We start from the raw sequence: 24,574 nt of genomic DNA on the forward strand, positions 1-24,574 counted from the left end.
TTAAAAAGGCTCAGAAATGATCAGAAAATGGAAGAACTTACTTCTGAATCATCACATTTAATTTTGTTTTTTAAGTAGCCAGTAGTAAAATGATTGTCGTCTTTACATTCACAGGTACACAACAACTTCTGCTGGCTAATGGGCATAGTTTTTTTCAGTGTAAACAAATGTAGGCTAAAACAGAAAATGGATCATTCAAACATACGATCGTTTTTATTATATATGGTGCATTTCTTGTTGTGGAATATCTTTTGTCAGATAGAAACAAGCTAGAAACATTGTTACTTAGCTTTGTATCCACCATAAAAAACAGATTTAAAAGTTTTAAAACTTTATTTTTTATAATGAACAACACTATATTGTTTTTTAACATATAGGTTTTCAGACACTGGGTTGCATTCAGGAGCTCAGCTGCCACCCATCTCTCCTGAGGAGCCAGTGCACAGCTGGCTACTGAAGAGCAGCTCAGTCAGTGTGTGGACCCGTCTTAGGTAGTGAGCATTAGTGGTGTACTCAGCTTGTCTTAATGAAACTTTGTTTTCTTTGAGCTTCTAATGAGTAGCTGGTATCCACTGGTAGCAGAAGTGAACCTTTAATTTGGTTCACCATCTCTTTTGTCCTTCATCGGTGTGTTTTAGTTTGTGGATGTCATTTGTTTAGTTGAAATAACGGTGTTGCCGACTTTTTGACTTGACTCCTTTATTAATTTAAACTTTGTTTTTCACAATATGCTCTTTTTGGCTTTTTCTTTTCCCTGTTATACCATTGTTATTCCCCTTGTCCCTTAGCCCTTACTCTCGGGGATGTAACATACTCATTAAGGCAAATATCTAATCTAATCTAAATCTAATCAGCCAATCACACGGCAGTAATTCAATGCCTTCAAGTATGTAGACAAACATCAGAATGTGATTTTAGGTGACTTTGAATGAGGCAAGCATGGTGGTGCCAGACAGGCTGGTGTGAGTAATTCATAAACTGCTGATCTACTGGGATATTCCTACAGAGCCTCTCCAGGGCTCACAGAGAATGGTCTGAAAAAGAAAAAATATCCAGTGTGAGGCAGTTCTTTAAGCCAAAAAGCCTTTTAGATGCCCGAGGTCAGAGGCAGACCACTTCAAACTGATAGAAAGTTAACAGTAACTCAAATGCAGAAGAGCATCTCTGAATGCACAAGGCACCTTGAAGCAGATGGGCTCTAACCGCAGAAGACCACACCAGGTGCCACTCCTGTCAGCAAAGAACGGAAAACTGAGACTGCAATTTGCACAGGCTCACCAAAGTCAAGCACCAGATTGGAAAGAAGTTCCCTGGTCTGAGTCTCAATTTCTGCTGCGAAATCTGGTGCAATTAATGCAAATGCACAGCTCCGTCCTGCCTTGTCTCAACGGTTTTGGCTTCTGCTGGTGGTGTAATGGTGTATAGGTTATTTTTAAGCTGCTTACTGTGTGATGCTTTCATGACAACATGGACCAAAATCTCTGAGGAATGTTTCCAGCACCTCGCAGAATCTTATTTTTAATCCATATGAGGCCACTCAAACAGCAAAAAAGGGGTTCAAACCAGTGCTAGCAAGTTGTATAGAATTGAGTGGCAGGTAAGTTTATATTATTAGCATTTATAGTAATGTCTTTCAGAGAAGTAACTGAAAAGAAGAAAATACACCAAGTATTCACTGTGTAGATGACAAAAGTCAAATTTATTTTTTAAAAATTTTTATCAAACAAACATAAAACCAGTAAAAAGATCTTTCTCTCCTGTTTATTCGTAAATGTAGGTTATAGTCATATAACCTACAGTAGTAAGTTATAGTATAGCAATCATAAGTCACATGTCACAGCCAATATAAAAGAATAATACTGTGACAAAATGGAGACCAGCTCCAACAAATCGAATCTTTTTCAAACTGTTCAGCGTCTGCATCTCTGCCAGCAGATCTATGACGGATTCGGGTGTCACATCCTCAGCAAAAGTTTGCGAAGAAGTAGGTCTGTCATTTAAGGCACAGTCAGTCTTAGGTTCATTTCTGTCTCCTCTGGTCTTCTGCTGGAAAAATCCAGGAAGCAACAAAGAGAAAACACACAGATTCGTAATAAACACAGTCTCTCTGTTGGGTGACAACGGCTGCGTTCGCACTGCCAGATCACTACATGAAAAAGCAAAGGGGTAAAAATGGCACCAAGAGTAGGTGTGCTTGAAATATCTCAGAAAATGTACAGTCTAAAAAAACATGAAATTTGGGGCCATTCTTTTCTTTATGATTGTCCCTCTAGAAGTCGATATAAAATGGCAACAGTACAGTCAGGGGGTTGCTGGTATAGACTTTTTGTTTTTCACAAGTTCAAGCCAAATTGCACAACAATGAATTATTCTTTGGTTCATATAAAGGTTTGTCATACTATATGTTGGACTATTTTGTTCTATTTATTTATATATTCTTGTGGGAAAAACCCCTTTTTTCACATTTCATTTAAGAAAGGAAACACTACCTAAAGATTCTCCAGACTATACGACTGTGAGTTTAAAAGTTTGTGTAAAATCACTCTCCATGTTGAGATGTTCCACTCTGCACCAGTGTGGTCCATTCCCATCTGTTGAGACTGGACAAACTGGGGCAATGTCTATGAAGTGGTCCACTCTTGCTAATATTGACTTTTTAAATATCCTTACTGTGGCAAATTAGATCATTCTAACTATCAGTCAAAAATTCTTTAACTGTAACTGTAGTTTAGGTTCTTGCCAGTTTTAGTGACTTATCAATTCCTTCTCTTTCAGTAAGTGTCTCATTGAAGATTAGCAGAAAAAACCACGGGTTTCTCAGACAATGCAAACACAGCGAACCATGAAGACTCGTTAGGGGGAAAACCAGTGTGAAGCAGTGAATCATCAGGCATGTCCTCCCTTTCAATTTGGAAGAAAAGAGATCTCCTCTCCTCCAGGAGACGGAGCATGAGGCATCTCCAAGTCCATTTTTCTCTCTGCTTCATTCTCTTGCCAGAGTTTCACCTCGTCTTCTTACTCCTGACTTCCTTCTTCCTCGTCTTCCTCTTCGTCTCCCACCCTCTCGTCATCTTCCGCCTGCTCCAGGGCGCTGAAGCGCTCCACCACGCAGTGAGCCGTGAGCCTGGCCTCGGGGTCGTGATCCCAGCACTCAGTGATGGTGGAACAGAAGATGTTCATCCCCTAAAGAAGATCAGAGTTAGATCCAAAGGCTTCATTTGAAGACAGTGATGAGTATAAGCTTGTATCAAGCAACTCTTACAATCTGATTTGGTCATGATTAGGCAAATTTGGGATATCTTTGTAATTGATTTGTGAGTTTTTACACCCTGAAATAAACCAGGAAAAAAATGAATTGCCTGGCATATGATTGGCTGAATTGTGAGTGGGCAGTGGACAGTGGCCAGAAGCCTAAACTTTCAGTTTGTCTGCGTTTCTACAGAAGTATGCTACATGATTTTTACTGCACTTTTACTTTTTTACTGACCTGGTGCTGCGTCCATGCTAGTGGGATGTCCGGACGTCCTCGGTCTCTCAACACCAGATCTCTCATGCTGTCCACACAGGGCTGCTCACAAACCTTGGAGCCAAATGCTGGCTCATAGCTCTTCACCTCTGCAGCAACAAACACACACACACACACACACACACACACACACACACACATTTATCATAAACTTTTTTTCTGCAATGGGAGTTGACTGACCTGTAACTGAACTTGCAGCTGTTGTCACAGGGACTACCTTTAGTTCAGCAGCACCCCTCCCCCCACACTTTGGAGCAAACTCCCAAGATCTAAATTTCTGTCTTCAACAGGAGGTCATGCTTAAATCAAGTTCTGGGGACAGTAGCCATCATTTCACTTTTATGCACACGTCAACACGCCGTGTTTGTGCTAAGCTCTAAAGAACAGTGAAGAGTGCAAAGAGATTTTGGACACATGCAAAAAACTGAGAACATCTGTCCCACGTCACCTCTTTTTTTCTTTTCCCCCTTTTTTTTGATAAGACGGAGATCCAGTCGTTCCCCGTTTGTAAAACACAGAGGAAAACCAAAGCAGAATTAAGCACCTTTACCCTACAGATTTAGAAAGATTACATGTCATTATATTTGTGTATCATATTACATATGCTAACTATATCAACCACACAAGCTGTAGGCAAGGAAAGCACTTTGAGCCACGCAAGATCAGTTTTAAACAAAGAAAGTGCAGGAAGCAGGCTGAGCATTACAGCCAGGGGGTGCTACACCGTGAAGCAACTGGAGAAAGTCAGAGACTTTGGTTTTGGTTCACTTCCAGTCAAAGCAAACATACAAACGGGCTCCACAAAGCTAAACTAACTCCACCTCTTCATTCATAAAGGAAGTCTCCATGTGTTGGATATCAGTGAGTCAAAGGTTGCATACTGAATCTGTTTTGTTTTCTTTTAATTTTTTTCCTCCTTTAGTGCGGTAAGAACACATTTAGTTTACTTCTGTGGTCATAGCCTTCTTTTGGACTCTGATTGATCACCTCTTTCTTTTTTTAACATAGGATTGCACAATGACTGGCATCACATCTTTGTATGGTCTTGGGCCTTAACCTAAACTGTGAAAAACATGGGGTGGCAGGTCCTCTCTATGAAGGATTTGTTCTCTTGATCTACAGAAACACAGAAAAGAATACATACCTCCAATTGCATTGCATCGAGAGGCCATCTCCCACAAGACTAGAGCCATGGAATAAACATCCATCTGTTTAAAGGCCTCGAGATCCTCCAGGTTCACCCTGGACTCAAGGACCTCAGGAGCCATGTAGCGAGCTGTCCCCACCTAGACAGAATGATAAACTCTTTTTTTGGTGGCATGCAAACAGCACATCAGACAGGTATGCATAATAGTTTGGGTCATAAGTGTATTTAATAAAAAGAATCAAACAAAAACTGCACAGATGTGCACAGATTACCTGTCCACTGTTGGCATAGTCATCGACTGTAAGGGACAGGTCCAGTCTTAAAGCCAGACCAAAGTCACACAATGCGCACTCCTTCCTGCTCTTTACCAGAATGTTACTGCTCTTGAGATCCCGATGGGCCACTGGCACCTACAAAAACAAGCAATGCTCAAAACAACAACTTCAGCAAGGAGCCCAAAACTGTGCCCAAGATTTATCCTACAGATTCATATATATCCATATCAGATAGAGATAAATCTGTTTTGTGAAAATATTGCTGCTGTGGTATCTGTATCATGGTCCACATCCATACAATGAATCATGAGGCTTTGCAGTTTCAAACCATGCATGATTTCATTCACAGTAGGCAGCATTGATTTAAGATATGCTGGTAGAGTTTTCTTGGCCAGCATTTGTCAATTTAAATGGCTTTGTCCAAATCTATGTGAACCTGGAGAAAACATTAATTAAATTGCATTATATGCTTAGGCCTTGGTCCTACAAGGGCACCTTTTCATCTTCTGTGAGTTCAGTGAATTATGTGTTGTTAATTTACTGACATAGATACAGCAGTCTACTACCTGGCAATGCAAGAATATACACTTGTGTCCTTAAGTTTGGATATTAGGAAGAAGCTGTGGAGCAAAGATTGAAAAAAGAGAAGAAGAAGCTAGAGAGCATAGGCCTTGTGTTTAGCTAACCAAGATGAAGTATACTTTTTCCATTGTTTACCTGAGTTGTAAACAAATGATTTTAGCCACACTTCCCTTTGGCATAATAACCACTATAATCACCCTGAGTCATATATGCATCCAGTGTGGGTTAAGTGTACTGTGTGATGGTCAGGACTAAGTTAGAAATCTGATCTGGCATTTCATGAATGACTAGGTGTGAATATAGAACCAAAGATAAAATGTTTAACGTAAGCAAGTCTAGTTTTAACCAGCTTCTTTGTAAATGCAATCTCTCAGCTAGCATTTGTTTCATTAAATCTGCTTTAGAAGTTAGTAAAGGACATTGAAACCTTGAAATATAAAAAGGGGGTAATTCATAAACATGCAAAGCATAAAAACATTTCATTGCTGGTGTTCAAATCCTTGAATAACTGTAACTTATTTAATCAAAGCCATGCAACTTAAAAGTCATCCATGCAATGTGCTAAAGTCAAAGCTACTACTTGATGACTAATAATTAATTTGATTATTTCCTGAAGTTACATTTTTTTCTCAAACAATCATGCCCAATAATATCTTAAAGACCTCATAGCACCATATTATCCCAGACTGTGGGCTTACTCTTGGTTCCTATGGAAGATAAAGCCTTCAGCTTCAGTGTTTGATACCACTATTGTAGTTGAATTGTTAGTAATTCATTTTAAATTCTGGCTCATTCCCTTTCCCTTTGAAGCACCTTGAGACTACTGTTGTTATTATTTGGTGCTATAGAAATAGAATTGAACTGAATCTAAACTTCATGGTGGATTCCCTTCAGCGCTTCAGTGGGACCATCAATAATAATAAATCTTAGAAGATGATAAGTTATATTTACCTTTGGTAGCCCACTGGGTGTTGTGTCACTATGAAGGTGAGCTAATCCTTTAGCAATGCTGCCTGCCATGGCAACGAGTTCTTCCCAGCCCAATATGTTAGCTGTGAGGAAGTCCTGCAGATTTCCTAAGCTGTGATAGGCTAAAACCAGCCAGTAGGTGTGTGGGGTGTGGCCCGACAGGCCCCTTTCCTCAGCTGCTAGGAACTGAATCACGTTGTCGTGCTGTAGCTCGGGGTCAGCAAAGATGGAGCATTCATTTCTCCATGAGGCGTACTCCACATCTGGAAACACCTTTACTGCCACAGTTTCATAGCTATTAACTCCACCTTTCTCGCCCTGGAGCAGCCATCCCCTCCACACTTCGGCAAAGCGCCCCTTCCCCACCAGCACATCCAGTTTGATAGGCAGCACTTCAGCTGGCTGGCCCTGCCAATTGGTCATACTGCTAACAGTGTCACTGTTAAGAGGTTGCACCTTGGTGTTGGACTCATCCTGTTCAGCATCGGTCACACCTCCTCCTGCACCTTCTCCCTGAGGACCCAGGCCCCCACATGGTAGATCCAAGGCCTGGTAAAGCTCGGGGGTGCGTTTAGTGGGCCAGTCAGGGCATACTGATGGAGCTGGTTTGTCAGGACGACGTATGCGGTAGAAATAGAAGGCAGCAATGGCAACTATGGCCACCAGAATAGGGGGCACCAAACTAACCACTACCACAGGGATCACATCCTTACTTTGGAGCGGTAAGAATCCTGCAGGAACAGAGGATTTTATCAGTTAACCACTGATTTAGCTGCCTGTTCATTGTTTTATCTATTCATTCACCTAGCAGGATTTCATTATATTCACATATTTATCTTTTCATGCATTTATTCTTCCCCACGCCTCCCTCCCACACTCCCTCGTTCCTCCTTCTCTTCACCATTTGCTCCCTTGTCGAAGACAAGTTTGTCGTTACATTCATGTTCACCCTGGCATCCACAGACCATCATGGAGTCATTTGCAGCCTGTGGGACCATACGACACTCCCTGGAAGTAAAGGTCCGCAGCAGGTCAGGACTGATACCATCCAGTGGCAGATTTGGGTGGTGACACATTGTGTACACTGTCATTGTGTTGTTTGCCTTCCTCCTGGAAGAGCAGAGAAAAACATAGCAACATTATAAAGTAATGCATGTGATTGGCTTTACTTAAAGACGAGTTTACATCCTGCTGATGTGCTCCATAGCCAGCTGAGAGACATCATGTCTCCAGCCTGACGCTCAGCAGATTTAGACTTCATGCCCACTTGGCTTGTAAACAGCCACCGATCGCATCACAAAGCTGAAGGTCAACTCTGCTCTGTGCTCTGTCATTTACTACATTCATACATTTATCTTTGAATCCATTCATACAGTCATCGAGACAGCACTGACTGAGGACAGCCACAAGACTAGCAAGGAGACTTGCAGACTAGCAACCTGTTGAGGATGTACCCCGTCCCTCTCACTATGGACTGGACAAGCAGAAGAAAGTGGATGGAAGTTCAGCCCTTTATACCACTTCTATTACCCCTGCTGTTAAATATGTTAATGTGTAACTGGCCAAAAAGAAAATGCATCCCATCTTCCTCCACTTATCCAGTTCAGCCAGGGCTGGAGCGTATCCCAGCTGGCAAAAGGTAGGGTACACCCAGGACGAGTTGAGAGTTTGTTGCTGGGCTAATTCAGAGAGACAGACAATATTCAAACTAACATCGATGTACAACTTACAATCACTAGTTAACCTAATATACATGTCTTTGGACTGTGAGAGGAAGCTGGGAAACTACATGGGCACAGGGAGAACATACAGACTAACTCCTGGAGTGTACATTCGAATGCAGGACCCTCTTATTGGGAGGCAACAGTGCTAAACACCAAACCAAAATAAAAGTTAATTGTAGAATCTTAATTTGCATCTAAGCTAATTTTATTAAAGCAATTATACTATAACAATTTATTCTTTTGAAAAACAATCATTTCAGAGAATCCCTGATTTGGTTATTACACCCGATCAGGGCTTGTACAAGACCACAGCTACATGGTGATGTTCTTATGTCTTGTAGTTTTCTATAAACTAATACTTGAAGAGGCCCGAGTCCGGGGCCTTAGGAAACTGTCTTTTTTACATTACAAGAGAATAATAGAATAATGGCTACTGACTACTGCATTAAAAGCAATCTCAAAGCGCATCCCAAAGTCTGCTCACAAACCAGCTGTTCAACAATCTGTAGGGTTGTTTGTTTGTTGTTGCTTTTGACCATTTTTGGTAGTATTTTTTCATCTTCATTCAATAAGCACGTCAAAGAGTAAAGCAGAAAACTTAATAAAAGTACCTCAAACTTTCACTTAGCTACAGTACGTAAGTAAACAGAGTTTGAATCTTTGCACCACTGATGCAAAGATGACACCATTAAAGTGGAGCTCACACAAACACCGTGTTCCTGACAGAGAGTCTACAGACTGTGTATATTTGCCCTGAATAAACCAATTTTCTTCTCCTCTTTTCTTCTGTCAGTTCTCTATCGCTGGTTTCCTTCAGAGAGCTGGGAGGGTCAGGCTGGCTCACGTGCACAGGAAATGAGGGGGGGGGGGGGATCGCGAGGGGATCCCAGTGTAGGACTGCTATCCAAACAAAACTACCAATCAGCAAAAACTTTCCAGTCATGAAGAAAGCAGCGGCAGAAAGCTGGCGTGAAGTTTTGAAGCTACAGAGATTCTCCCTAATAGAAAAATTAACCAACAACTATGAAAAAGGCCAAATTGTGGTCACATGTTTTGTTTGCGTTCGTGCGTGTGAGACTGTGTGTGTTTTCATTTAAGTCCAACAGTAGCACGCTGAGAGAAATCACTTCAGGATGTTTCATAACACTGATCGACACCATATTGAACCAGCTCGGCTGTACTGTTCTCTTTTCTGCAGACTCATGGGACATTGCTGAAGAATAACAATGTGGCCATGGTCATATTATAGCATTTCTATGGATGTTAGAGGCTTCAGGGTGTGCTGTATTAAACAAATAACAAAACAGTCAGCTAGAAAACATCAAACTGAGGAGAAGTAAAAACTGCCATGTGTCTATTTTCTCATTGTAGTTACCAATATACAGGTTAAGTCATAGGCTCTGTAAGTTTCCCCACAGAAGACAGACAAAACAAATCATAGGAATATAAGTTACTCAAAAAGGGTCTCACCATATGGCTATGCAGATCTCTTCAGTGGTGTTACAGAAAGAGGTCAAGTTGCAGTTGCTGGAGCATATGTTGCCTTCGCACACCGGCGTGGATACCTCACACCACCTGCATAAATTGAAGCTCAGGTGGCTTAAAGACTGGACATCAACTGGAAGACCTTCAGGGTAAGAAACGGATGAATCAGAAATCAGCAGGAAAAATAACATGAGTCATTTCAGCCAACCCCAAAGCTCATTTGTAGCAGCCGTGAGAATTATGCTGGTTCTGCAGGACCAGAGGTATATAACACATATAGTATGAAGTTGGTGTCGACAAACACAACGCTTTAACAAGATCCCTGTTTACTTCCTGTTTCCACTCCCATTCTGTTGTATAAAACAGCGGTCCCCAATCTTTCTTGCGCCACGGACCGGTTTAACGTCAGACAATATTTTCACGGACCGGCCATTAAAGTGTCGCGGATAAATACAACAAAATAAAATGATACGACCAAGACAAGAACTGTGGTATTTTGTAAATATAATAATAAACGTAAATTCACTGTTTAATATTAGCAGCGTCCTCCTGAAACGCGCCAACAACACTGAGAGTGACGTCCTCCTCTCTGTCCCTCAACGCTCTCTGGTCGCTATGGCAACGTGTAAACATTTCTTTCAAAATGAGACACATAAGTACAAAACGGGAAAAGACCCAGGGAAACCGAGTTAACGAGGAAAAACCTGAAAACCACAAATTTCACACCTGACCTTCAACTCTCGCGGCCCGGTACCAAACGACTCACGGACCGTTACCGGGGATTGGGGACCGCTGGTATAAAACGTTTTAGGCAGTAGAGTTAGTGATCTCATACGGTTTTCACAATTTTAAAAAAGACACAAAAATGCTACTTATTCACTAAAGTATATCTTAGGATAAAAATTAATACGAATCTAATCAGGCAGACCATTTTCAAACTGTTTACCGTGGAGCCATGTCTGAAAACGAAACCGTGTGTTTGGCTTCCCGTGCTGAAACAAAACCTCTTTATGTCAGTCAGCATTGTGCTGGTGCTCCATGGATCACAAGCTGGATGGTGTCACTCATCTCTGGCCCCATGGATGTGACATTCAAATCAGTCCACGGGCCACAAATGTCATTTATATGCAATGCATGGCAGAGCTTTAACTTACATTTCTGCATACACGTTTTGTTTTCACACGTGTTCCTGAGCCTGTCTGATTTTAATGACGTGCTGAAGCGTCCAGAGATAACAGCCTTTCAGTACTATTTGGCTGCACAGTTCCTCACACATTGCTTAACCTCCTCCCATGCTTTCTTCTGAAACACTCTTTGATGCCAATGTTACTCACCTGTTGGCAACAATTCCAATTATTTCTGGGATGTACCATCTGTTTTCGAATCAAATCAAATCAACATTTCTGCATTTAACATGTTGTTCAGTTAACAATCTGCATCAAATGACTAAGAGATCATTGCATTGTGCTTTTAATTCCCTTTTCTACAGTGTTGTGATTTTTATGGAAATGGATCAGTGTGGTGCAGGGTAAAAAAGGTTTTACATGAAACATAAAAAACATCTGTGACTTCTGTGTCAACCCCTGCCTGATTGGTAACCCAAAAATCCTACTTCATTAATAACATTGTGTACATATATCATGACATTGCTTAGGTCACAGAGGAGATTAGCTTTGAGGCTTGTGATATGTGATAATATAATGACAGCTGAAAGTGTTGAGGGCAACAGGCAGCTGCGTTCTCAGTTTTAGCTGGAGGTTCCAACATAGTAAAGTTCAAAACATCCTACTGCATCAGCTCTGCCACGTACAGAATTACATAAAGTGAATGTGACTTAGAGCAGGATATGGGTGTGTCCCTTTGGAGCTGAAAACTGTTAGCAAGCAGTCTCTCAAAGAAATAAGCAGACTTTATTTCTTTGTGTGTGCGGTTTTAGACTTTGGTATTTGTACTATGTGGTTGTTGTGTATTTGTCTGTAGAGTAAGTGAATATCTTTACACTATGCTTGAGCTTGTATATGCGTGTGTTGCTCTGCCACATTGTCATCCCACCCAGATGACACAGATATAATGGCCCAAGCAATAAACATGCTGTACTTATGATATCATGCATTCCCAGAATAGTCAGAGTTAATGCTGCTGCTGGGTAAACACGTTCTGCTGAAGGTAAAAGTCATGTAAATGCAAAGTAGCCATTCTGCAGCGCAGTATAATTCATGCATATTGAGGGTCTGTCTTTATACCATCTACAAAGTAACTAAAGAAACAAAAGTAGTACAAAATTATTAAGTAAAAAGTAGAGTGGACTACAGGGTATGATATTTATAATTCAAATGTGTAGTAACAACATAAAGTGGCATAAAATGGAAAGCTAAAATGTGTCCTCTCAACGACAGGCATACACAAACAGAAATCCCAGTGTTGCATGGATATCTACGTAAACATGTACTCAATTACACACACAAACCCAACCACAATGCATTATAATTAGATATGGTCTACACACACATACAGAGTAGTACACATAAACACACAGCAGTTCATTAACTGTGTAACACACAAATACACATACAAATACACACACACACAAAGCCGAAGCAGTTCCAGATGTTTCTTCCAAACTGGGCTGAAGACAAAGGAAGAAAGAGTTGGGATGTAAAAAGCTTGAATCAGCATCACAGGCTCTGCGTGTACTCAAATGTTTATCTTTGTAAGGGCCAGTATGAGTTTTAGAGATTGGGTATGTGGACATTTGTAGAAAGTAAGGAACTTTCAACTAGTCCCAATTTAGGGACCCGCCTTCAAAGGCTGCCTGCAGTTAATTTAGTTTATCAGATACAAAGTCTAACATCATACAAAAACTAAACCTATTACATGATGTTAACTTTAATATCATATTAATAATACTATCATTGTAATGTAAAAAGAAAAAAAAACAATGTTGCTCAAGTACAGTAGGACCACTATACTTACGTAGGCAAGAGTATAGTTTGCTTTTAGGTCGAGTACTACTACCATTTACTTACACCATCATTAATTTATACTTATGCAGCTGTGACAGCATGGATACTTAAAAAGGCCATTTAAAATATCAGTAACCTACAATAAAAGTAGAATACGCAGATAAAACACAACAAATATAAGACCGTATTAAACACACTCCCAAATATTTGAGAGGTAAATATCATGTTGTTTAATCGTAAAAGTAAAAATACATCAACATGTAAATGATGATGTATTATCATGTCATAATGTTACCCAGCAGTAGTTACAGGCAGCATCTGTTATAGCTGCAATACATAAATACATGAATGCATTTATAGCCATAATGCAAATAACTAATCATGCATGGTAAGTGCTTTTATTTTTTGGTATTTAATTATGTAAAGCTTCACATGCGTGATTTAACTGGTAACAGGACATTTACATGATTGACTTACTAAAGCAAAAGTCCTAAATACTTGTCCCACCCTCTGAAGTTATAATATGGTTGAGGTTGAGGTTAGGGTAGGTGGCCTGGACTGCATTAAGACCCTCAAGAGTTAGAAGTACACACATGTGAGTATGTGTGTGTGTGTGTGTGTGTGTGTGTGTGCCTCCAGGAATAAATTGAAGCCAGAAGTGAGCTGCGTCGAGAGCCAAGTTAGCATCCAACACTCCTCCCTCAAAGGCTCATGGGAAATGTGAGCGCTCCATGCTACTCGGAGGAGGAGGAGGCCCTCTCTATCACAACTCCAAGTTTACTTAAGACACACACACACACACACATAGACACACACACACAAAAACAGGAGATTTAAGCTTATACACATATGCATGTTGCACTCATGTGCAACACGCGCAAAACGAACTGATTTTTATATACATTATTTTGACAGAAAGGTCTGACATTTTGGAAAATACCTTCATTTGCACCCTTGGTTAGATGTTCTGATTACTGATGCATTCAGCCGGCAGCTTGATGGCTTATCTTAGTCCTAAGACTATAAACATAGAGACTTCAAGTCTGGCTCTGAGAGACTAGCCAGATAACAGACTGTTTCGTTGTTGCATTATTATGAAATTTAAAACTATCATTATTTACAGATTTGCAAAGTATTTATGCTACATAACTTACCATCCAATTTTTCTCTTAATTAATGCGAGTAAACACACAAGCAGGAGTCCCACAGGATTGTGTTGAAGCCAGTAGCCATTAGTATTTGTTTTGAATTTAATGATGAATTTGAGTGAGGGAACATGAATACTTTAAGCCTCATTAAAAATCCTAGTAGTTTCCAGAGTTGGGAGTTTATGGTGTTCTGATCTTCAAAAACATTATTTAAGAGAAAAATTACAATGAACGACTACAACAGAGACTCCAATAAACTCATTAAATCATGCACATCAGCTTGTAAGTCAGTATTGTTTTATGCTTGCTTCCCATTGAATTAAAGATCTTTTTAAAGTTGCTCCAACCTGCCTCGTATGCCTGGATTTTATTTATCGCTATTGTTTGGTCATAATCTTTACCTTTTCGTTTTTCTTATTAATCCCTTCCATGACTGGGCACTAGTACTGCTCATGTTCTTTATTCCTATCATTGAATTTAAATTTAAAGAAACATACCAATGGGTTCAATACTACATTTCAGCCTAGGGAATGCATTTTTCACTTTTCACACGGGCAGTAAATCTGGAAGCAAACAAAAGCTCCTCAAATGTGAGCAAAATCATAAAACTTTGTTTTTTAAAAAACAACCTCATGCTGTATGAGAGGCTGGAACAATGAAAAGTTGATATTTATGCATGGATGGTGCTCTGGGACGTCTCTGAGATGCTGTATTTGTCACTATGTGCAGTAAATCAGACTGAAGTGACAGGATATTTGTATTTGACACAACAGCCTTTTTTGTTTTTTACTCTGATGACTTAGACAACTTTTTGTGGAGTATGTTGTCAGATGCACTTTAACATTCTGTCTGTATGTGACTTGAATTATTTTGTGTACAAAAGAAAAAGTCCTTAAATCCCCACGAGTGGATTCTTTTCAACACTCCCTTTGTACTTAATTATTTAATATATCATTATATATATGTGTTAATTTTCTCTTTCTGTGCAGTGTTTGTGTCTTTGTCCCTTGTTCGTTTGGGAATCTGTCTTTTTGAAATATGCATTCTGTTCGATTTCTTCTGTAAGTACAAGAAAAGTGTCCAAAAGCATTAACACACTCTTTCTTTTAGTGCCAGTCTGTGTCTTCTCCAATGTCTTAAACAGCGCCAAGATGTGACTGTGTGTGTAGCCATTCATGAGGACTTTCAGATACACTCACTCTTTGTTAGATATGAGATAATAAGCTGCCCTTTAACAGGAACTGCATGCATAATGACCATGGTGGAAAGCACATTTACTCGAGATGAGAATCCATTTCTGCATTTTGAAGGCAGTTACTGTCTGTTTTACTGCATGTTCTGCTATAGATTGAACCATGTCTAACAAGAAATACAATATATACAAGACTAAAGCTGAAATAGAATTTGACTGTTGATATAAAATATATCTTTTTTGATAACTGCCAACACAAATTAAATTTAAAAATGCTGACCAATTCATTCTTTTATTTTGAAATATTTTAACAACTTTGTTTTTGCCTTTTTTTGAAGTTTGAATTATTGATATTATGATTTTAAAAACCAGGAAGTCAAGCGAACTGATTGGTTGAGAAACGTATTTGAATATGGAATGGTGCAGAAATTATTTAGAATCCCACATGAAATAAACGAAATCCACTCCAACCAGCAAGAGTAAAATAGTGTAAAACACAATGTTCAGGAGTACATAACATCTGTAATGGTCACATGGGTCATATCTTTGTATTGAGTACATTTAAAAAAAATATGTTTAAATTAAGACTATGTCCTGGGATACTTGACGTTTTACTTAGGACTTTTAGAGTATCAGAGAGAGATTAAACAGGAAAATGCTGCTGAGACTTAAATGGCTCAGGATCCATCGTGTGAATCAGAAGACAGTCACATTTAGCATCTTATCTGCTGATGGCGCTAATAATACTTGTGGACTGTTGACACTACACAAAACTGATAAACTTAACTACATGAATGATATTTGTGTACTTTTCTGTTGACACTCCAACTAAGCTACATAAATCTGATACCTTTGTTGCAACTTGTATTGCTGCATGAATCGTCCACTCTCACTTGATAACACATGAGTATTTCTTCATGTGCTGTATAGTCATTTCAACCAAGATAACGGATCTGAGTAGCTTTTCCAAAACAAAACGTCCCCCCTCTCTGTCATGCCCTCCGCTCGGCCCTCCAGCTCCGAGGAAAAGAAAGAAACAGCCCAGAAATCAGGCAGCACTCACAGGCAGTCAGGAGGACGAGGATCCCGGTCCAAATCGTCCAGCACTGAGCCATCATCTTCCGGCAAAGTAAGTCGATGAAACTCAGGGGCGCCCGGTCAGTCGGTGTGTTGGTGCTTCGGTCTTCAGCCCCCGGTGTCAGCGGAGAGCCTCTCATGTACGCAGAGAAAGAGAGAGGGAGCCCAGATGTTTTTCATCCAGATGTGGGCTGGCCCCGCCCCCTTCTGCTGCCTCTGTTTCTGTCTCATTTCTCCACATGTGACACACAGCGGTGGAAACAGTATTCACTCAGTGTAAAAGTACTCCATTACAGGAAAGTCCTGCTTTAAAAAAAAAAACAAAGTCTGCAAACACGTCATCATTAATACTTTTTAAAAATGTATTTTAAGTTATTATAAGTTATTCTTATTATGTATTTATAGGGGAAAAAACAATTAAAGCAGGTGCCCTTTTTATGACTTTACATTGAGAAAAGTTTTTTTTCCTGTACATTTTAAAAACCTAAAAAAACCCCCATAGTGTCATGGTGTGTTTATTATCTGTACTCATTTACAGTTAGGTCCATGAGCATTTAAACAATTGTAAATTTTTTGGTAATTATTTTTATAAATTTAATTTTGAAAACAAGGAATTTTGTTTTTATTTCTCTTTTATTTTATTATTACTATTGTTTTGTTATTACTGCATTAATTATCATTATAATTTAATTTATTATTTTGCATTTATCTTATTGTTACAGAAAGAAAATAAATAGCATGTTTTTAGGGCATGATAATGATTTGATGTTGTTCATGATATAATTTTACATATTTAAAAGCAGGGAAAATCCAAATGTATCAGTTCTGTTTTAACAGCCTCTTAAATACGGTGATATTACTTACTTAATTCAAATTCTTGGCCAAAAAAGAATGTTTATGAAACTAATTTTCAGTTCTTTTTTTATAGAGCAAAATCATACTTTCATTGTAATGCATTTATTATGTTTCATGGTTTTTCTTAGTCTCAGAAAGTATTTTCTAGGTAAGTTCTATATATTTTAATGACTTTTATTTATTTACTTTTTATCATTGTTCATCCTTGTCCATTTTTTATTATCTCAGTTTAGAGTTTTAAAAGTTTCTTCACAGAATTTTGCATTTATATTAAACCAATCTGAAGAAGAAACGGTGGGTGAGACTGTGAGCACTAACAGGTTTATTCCAGCTCATTAGTCAGGTTATGCTCAAACCACAGTGATGTGAGGGCTCAGTGAGCAAATACAAATAAATGCTGACACAACTTTGTATCACTTACTTTCACAAGATTTTTTTTTCTTTTCCCCCCCACCATGTTACTGTGTTCCTGTTGGCTGGGTCACTGAACGAAGAAAACTTCTGAGCTTGAGATAATGAATTTTGTATGAAAGTACAAATGACCTTTTTTCTGTATTTATATCTAGAAATCACTTTGTACACATGTATTCAGGAAACAAGATGAAGAGGAAAAAGCAAGGATAAGGGAACACCTGTTATCCTAAATGGACCCATGGAAAACCAACAAAGAAGTAGTAGTAGTAGAAAAAGTACAGAATACTTATATTCTGAGTAAATTGGGGAAACCCAGAAAGGAAATACAAGGCTTTAATTTGACATAACTCAAGAGAAAGGAGAAAAAGAGAATTCTACTCTGAAAGGATTTTACTGGACTGTGATTTTTTTAAATACACGTTTTTGGAAGGTGTAAAAACAATTAGAGAAGGAAAGAGACCAAGAAAGCAGCCCATGAAGTAGAAGGACTTTTGTTTCGTTAGAACTGGACGATAGACTTGCAAGAAAAAAGACGCTTTTATTTTGGCAGAATTGAGGAGGAACGAAAAGGAGGTACTTTTATTGTGAAAGAACTTGGCTAGAAGCGCTAGTGTTGTTTCCGCTAGTGGTAAAATTGATCAAATATAACTACTCCTTATAAAAGTAAGTTTAAAGTAGAAAGGACAGAGCGGCTCTGACAGTAACACGGTGTGCTGCACCGTGAATGCTGCTGTGAGCTTTAAACGGCTCCCAGGTGAACTCTCCTTCCGTGGCGGGATCAGAGTTGATGAGAGCCGGTTTACTGGCTGTCAGGGAGCCGCTATCAGCCTAATCACAGCTGAACTGTGACCCCGGACCTCTGGACTCCGTCGCAGTAAAACTTGTGCGGGTTTTCTTCTGTTTCTCTATTCGAGCCAAGATGAAGAGGAGACTCCTGCTGGTGTCCAACTCCACTTTGCACGGCAGTGGTTACCTGGAGCACTGTCAGCAGCACATCTCCAGCTTCTTTGGAAAGTAAGTCAGCGCCGCGCTTCATATATGTGGGCCAGAAAGTTGACAATGGGGTCAGGAAACAGGAAGTGGGGGCAAAGTCAAGTGACATGCAAAGACGTAAAAGAAGAATTAAACTTAATTTTGTTAAAGTTTTTTTTTATTTTTATTTTTATTTTGTCAGTTTACTGAGCGAACCGGGATTATATATGTATTTGTAGTTGATTCTTTGTAAATCCCTCTACGAGCAGGGGCGTTTGCAGAATTTTTCAGGGTGGTGGCAGAGTGGGATGGGGGGTTTGGATGAGGGGGTTGGAAGGAAAAGGAAATCAGAATTGCTGATCAGAAATAAATATGTTGTAGAAAACCAGAACAGCAAAGAATGGGCACAGTTTTCTGGTTCATATGTAAGCCTTCCCCCTCATATGTACGAAATTCAAATTATGCTGCACTTTTAATCTATTTATAAGGTTGTATTTAATGGTAAACGCAACTTTATGAATGTGTTTGAAAACCCATGGAACTAATAAAATGTAATCATATAGAGTACCTAATAAATATACTTAGCTCTGCTACTCAGCATCAATGTAATACTATAAAGTTATGGACAGAGGGCAGCGAGAATCCTTAGAATGAAATCTTTTTAAGTTTAGTGTACAGACATTCACTACTGGCCTTGAGGTAGGACTCCTATGATGCCCTGTCTGGTTTTTATCATGATTGTATGAATCTGTTTATATGTATTTCAGAGACGTGAAGAGGGTGCTGTTTGTTCCTTATGCTCTCCATGACAGAGACGCCTACACTAAGTTAGCCAGGGACAAGTTTAAGACTCTCGGTAGGTTCGTGTAAGATTATTTTTCAGTCTCATATTGTACACCTGCTTGTTACTTCCATATTTATAAAGCCTTATGTAATTATATGCCTTTGTGTTTATGTGTAAAAAATATACATTTATTTAAGAGTTGTGTTCTATAGCCATCTATACATTGTTTGCCACTTATCTGGGGCTGAGTCATGGACAGCAGCAGCCAAAGCAGAGAAGTCCAGCAACTGCTTGTAGCTGATGTCGGGGAACACCATGGCGTTCCCAGGCCAGCCAAGAGATGTAATTAATCCAGTGTATCTGGGTCTAGGACATGCCTCGAACACTTGCCCAGGAGGCATTCAGGAGACATCCTAATCAGATGGCCAAATCCCCTTAACTGGCTCCTCTTGGTGTGGAGGAGTAGTGGTTCAGTCATTCTAAATTCTACCTGAATGACTGAACTCGCCACACTATCACTTAGCGAAAGCCCAACCTTTTTGAAGGAACCTCATTTCCACTGCTTGTAGCTCTTTTGGTCACTGCTCAGAGCTTGTGACCACAGGTGAGGGTGTGGATGTGAATCGGTTGGTAAACTGATGGCTCAGAGCAAACTACCAGTACAAAGTCCTCATCACTGGAGATACAGCCCTGTCTGTCAGTCTTCCACTCCCCTATCTTGTGAACAAGTCAAAGTCATACTCAAACTCGTCCACTTGGGACAGCAACTCGTCTCTAACTCGGATTGGGAACTCAATCTTTTTCCTGCTCAGAAGCCTGGCTTCAGACTTGAACCCACCAATGAACCCAACAGGATCACATCAACCACAAAAAGCAGAGCGCACCAAAGTGGAAGGCCTCTGTCTCTTTGAGCAAACAAGTAGACAGGCTCAAGTTGCCTTTTTGAGCTGTGCCTGTCTGCGCCACATGGGCTAAGGCCCAGCAATCAGGTGCTCTACCTTCCAGATAGAGTCCAACAAGAGACCCTACCAGGGGCAAGTCCGTCTGACATAATAGTCGATGGGAACACTGAGACACACAGACTGCTCATTGTAGATTCGCATGTTTTAGGTGTTATGCTTTATGATATATTGAAACCATTTTCCCCTGTATTTTCTGTGCAGTTTCTTCTATATATTCTAGTGTATTCTGTGTATTTTCCTTATGTTTCCTTATGTTTTCTGCATTTTGGTGTTTTCTCCATTTTTTTCTGCATTCTTTCAATATTTGTTTTTGTTTTCGATTTCAGTGTATGTGATAGTTTACAGACCATCCTTTGCTAGATATGATTCAGTCAAATCCTACATGTCATACAAGCATTTGTCTTCTGCAGGTTATGAGGTGGACAGCATCCACGAGGCCTCAGACCCTGTTGATGCTGTCCGGAAGGCCGAGGGCATTTTTATAGGTGAGGAACATCCGAGGAAAGCAGCAACTCTTGGAATTTCTTCAGGGATTTCACACTTTTTCTCTCACTCTTATTCTACATTACTGTCTAACTTTTACTTTACCCGATATGGAGTATGAAGATGGTAAAAGAGGCTTTTGTTTGTAGGTGGAGGCAACACTTTCCGGCTGCTGAAGAGTCTTTATGACAACAAAGTGGTGACGGAGATCAGGAAGAGAGTGATGGAGGTATATTTAATCCAAAGATATTAACTGGAACAAAACAAGACAGCAAACAAACAAAATACTTTATAATTGCAAAATGTAACATTTTTACAAATGGTTATATATAGATTGATAGATGGTTTTTTTATTAAAAACATGCCATTTTAATATAATTTTGTGTACGTTTTATAAAAACACATACTACTTAAGACTACATAAGACAATAGTAATGGCTACTTCTTGTCTCCCTTTTCTTTACTCCCACATTCTTTAAATCCTTGCCCAGGATGGTGTCCCCTACATGGGCTCCAGTGCAGGCACTAATGTGGCCACCATCAGCATCAGTACCACTAACGACATGCCCATTGTTTTCCCTCCATCCTTCTCTGCCATTGGTCTCGTCCCCTTCAACATCAACCCGCACTACCTGGACACCGACCCCACCAGCCGCCACATGGGGGTGAGTCACACAGCCTGAGGTTCTGTTTGCTGTGAGGAGGGCGTTAGGGCAGGTTCGTCTAGACTCTGTCTCTGCAAAGAATCATCTAAAGAGTTACTGATTGTTAGAGCTGGAAAGAACTATCTCTGTATTTTATTACAAGTACAGCTTTGTACAGCTTTGGATGCTTGTTTTGAGGATTTCTATTTTCTGCTGCTTTACACTGCTACTAGATGAAGCTGAAATTCTTGCTACAGGTACTCCAGCCACAGTCCACTGCAAAGCCTTCACTAATGTACAGCTAAATGAAAATGATCAGGGAGTATTATAACTACTGAAAATCCTGAACTGCTACGAGCCTGAGGTTAAAAATCATCAGTGAAAAACTATGTAGCAGTCTTTGATTTGCTAGTTGGTTGACAGATAAAAGGAAATGATTACTGCCCTGAGCTGTCGCTTGTATGCCGTATCAGTGTTAGAAGTAACACTAACATTGCTTTATGGCTGCCCTCTGCTCAAAGATAAGCAGATATGTTTGGAAGCGACAAAGCAACAACATGTTTGCACTATGAGTAATATGTAAATAAAATAATAAAGCTGTTGAAACAGCTCCAACAGTGAAATGGTGAAAGTGCCATCGGGGTTTGGAATAAAGAGCTTTTTCGCTCGGCTTTAAAAAGATGTCGCCTTACACTGAGTGAATTTGGACCTCAGTAAATCTGCAGTAGTAGATCAACTGCTCGTCCACTTTGAAAGGAGCCAGTTAAGGTGGTTCAGGAATCTGATTAGGATGCTTCCAAGATGACGTACAACAAACACGTCCTACCAGGAAGAGGGCGAGGGCAAGTACAGGGCACACTGGAGAGATTATATCTCTCGACTTACTTCAGAACACCCCCGTGTCTCCCTGGGACGAGGTGGATGAGGTGGGCGAGTAGAGGGAGCTCTGGGCTTCTCTGCTGAGACCGCAGCCCCTCTGACCTGGACCAGATAAGCGGTGGCAGATGAATGGATAAATCTGCAGTTTATTACTTAATAACTTCATGTTTTAATGCCACAGAATGATGGTTAGGAGAAAGATGATAACACCAGTGGGAATCTTTTTAATAAATGATTATGCACTACCTGCATTTTGTGGTCATATTAAGTATCTCTGCAGAAACGAATGGAGACACAGTAGAAAATAACCAAGACTGGACTCCAGCCTAAGCTGGATACATTCTAGACCTTAAGGGTCTATAAACAATCTGTATGAAGGGACAGATGATGTGCAGAAGGTTTGACATGAGTTTCAGCTAACACGTGATAAAACAGCCTGAGGAAATTATGCAACACTCAGAGCTGTAAAACTGCAACAGCTGACAAAAAAGCTGCTGTGTCAGCAAAGCGATTTGGGGTAGCTCTGACCAATGTGATGACATGTGATGTTTAGTTTGAGGGTTGTGAAACACTGAATTCATGGAGCCAGGCCATGGGGTAGCGGTTGCACTTGGTTGGGCGTGGCAGTGAGCATCTGGTGTCCAGCTTAAGGGAAAATATGGACTTCTCATATTTCTGCCAAATTATTTCTGTATATAATTATTCTTAAATGGTTTAAAAATGTTCCTGAGGTGTAAGGGTCATTCATGGAATGGTGGTTTTCATCATTACTTGTTCAGATGGTAAAAGTGTCAGAAAACAAGAAAAGTTTACTCATTGCAAGCTGTCAGAGGGTAAGGTGAAGTCTGGAGTATGATTTTTGTTATTGCATACATTTCATACTGAAAGGATTCTGATGCTGTAATGATATAGAAAAAGAAGAAAACCAAACCAAAACATAACAAAATCCAAATCCTGACACTAGAAAAGACCTGAAGAATAATTGCCTTTTGTGCTGGAAAAATGATTTACATGGACAATCAGTTGTTAGCATCTGTTAGCAAACAGCTGTGAGAAGAATGACAAAGGAAAAACAATCACTTCATAAAAACATTTCTGTCGATAAAGCAAAAATTTATTTTCTGAAAGATAAATTGCTGTCCACCACCCCCTGTTGGTCACTCTTGGTGATTGCAACAATGACAAATCTTAATAAACCTAGATTTGTATCTTTAAATATTTTAGTTTTTATTTATGTTTATATATATTCCTTAATATCATCACACATTTGGGAGCAGTATTTGGCTGAACAGACATGAGCAACTGTGGTTTAGGAGGTACACTGGGTCATCTGTTTGGAGGGTCAGTGGTTCAATTCCCAGCTCCTCTAGTCTGCGTCCATGTAAGATACTGAACCCTGAGTTTCCCCTTTGGTTTGGGTTTTCTTCTGTGTCACTGTAATGTGTTCACAGCAGCAGGTATTCAGCAAAACAGGAATGCTGTCATTAAAATACACTTGCTGAATTAACTGAGGACAGCTTGTCACGAATTAGCAGTTGTCCTTATTTTTTGTTAAAAAGAAGAGTGAACGACGAGGTTATTTTGAACATTTTGCATCAATAATTATATTTTAGCTGTGGTTTCAGCCTCCACTGTTTCTACTGTGCTTACAATCTTGAATCTTGTTTTCATGTAGGAAACAAGAGAGCAGAGGATCACCCAGTACCACGAAGAACCCGATACTCCGTGTGTCCTGGTGAGTGAGAGTGAGGGGAAGCAGACCTGCATACATGTAATAGTGCTCAAATCTTTCGAGAAGATGAAGAGGCTTCATTGGAAAATTAACATCTCTTTTGTTTGTTTTCAGGGTCTGAGGGAGGGCTCCCTGCTGCTAGTGGAGGGAAACAAAGCCACACTGCTGGGAACCACTAAGGCCAGACTGTTCACCAGGTAACACACAGGTTTTCATGACTTGAGAGGACATCACACTGACTTATCCAGTCTCCTTTCTAATCGACTGTAGCCTTTATTAGCCTTACACTAAAACAAAATTAGTTCAATGTTAACATGTTCTTAACTAAATCTAAACTTACAGCATCCTGGCAATGTGACTGTGTAACCAGGGTCTTTACATCATCAGTAGGACAAACACACAATTTGAGAACGTGAAACACGTTGAGTTATTCCAGTGACCAGCAAATATCAGCAGGATTTTTTAAATGCATTATTTTTTTCTGTGTAATTGTGTTTCAGGAAAAAGCCCACAGTGGAGTATGAACCAGGCAGTGACCTTAGCTTCCTGCTAACTGATGCACAATGATCGGTCAAATGGAAGCAAGACGAGGAACACAAAGTTTTTAATGTCTCTGGTTGAAACAGAATAAAGATTTTAAGGAAATGTCTAATGTGTCTCTCCAGTAAATGCTGTATGTTATAGACATTAGCACTGTAGGTACCTAGCGTAAGCTAACCTAGTATATTTTAGCGATTTCTGCAAAAAACTGAATAAATTAA

The 24,574-nt window shown here is 39.8% G+C and overlaps 2 protein-coding genes across 6 annotated transcripts; one reads left to right on the forward strand and one right to left on the reverse strand.

Annotated features, from left to right (window-relative positions):
* Positions 1 to 1,671: 1,671 nt before the first annotated feature.
* tgfbr2l (transforming growth factor beta receptor-like) lies at positions 1,672 to 16,228 on the reverse strand. Of its 5 annotated transcripts, none has more exons than XM_013274015.3 (8): positions 10,863 to 14,740; positions 9,694 to 9,798; positions 7,401 to 7,609; positions 6,482 to 7,230; positions 4,946 to 5,083; positions 4,671 to 4,812; positions 3,488 to 3,615; positions 1,672 to 3,183 (listed from the first exon to the last, which is right to left on the reverse strand). In XM_013274015.3, coding segments are annotated over exons 1-8 (1,641 nt in total). In that variant the 5' UTR covers positions 10,865 to 14,740; the 3' UTR covers positions 1,672 to 3,015.
* A 1,722-nt stretch (positions 16,229 to 17,950) lies between these two features.
* Positions 17,951 to 24,465, forward strand: si:dkey-69o16.5 (Alpha-aspartyl dipeptidase-like). Its single transcript, XM_003449495.5, has 8 exons — positions 17,951 to 18,371; positions 19,097 to 19,185; positions 20,486 to 20,560; positions 20,708 to 20,787; positions 21,050 to 21,223; positions 23,757 to 23,816; positions 23,928 to 24,010; positions 24,314 to 24,465. Exons 1-8 carry the CDS (start codon positions 18,277 to 18,279, stop codon positions 24,378 to 24,380), a joined length of 723 nt encoding a protein of 240 aa, XP_003449543.1. The 5' UTR covers positions 17,951 to 18,276; the 3' UTR covers positions 24,381 to 24,465.
* The last annotated feature ends 109 nt before the right edge of the window (positions 24,466 to 24,574 follow it).

The sequence above is a fragment of the Oreochromis niloticus genome, linkage group LG16 (assembly GCF_001858045.2).
Source record: "Oreochromis niloticus isolate F11D_XX linkage group LG16, O_niloticus_UMD_NMBU, whole genome shotgun sequence".
NCBI classification, from domain to species: Eukaryota; Metazoa; Chordata; class Actinopteri; order Cichliformes; family Cichlidae; genus Oreochromis; species Oreochromis niloticus.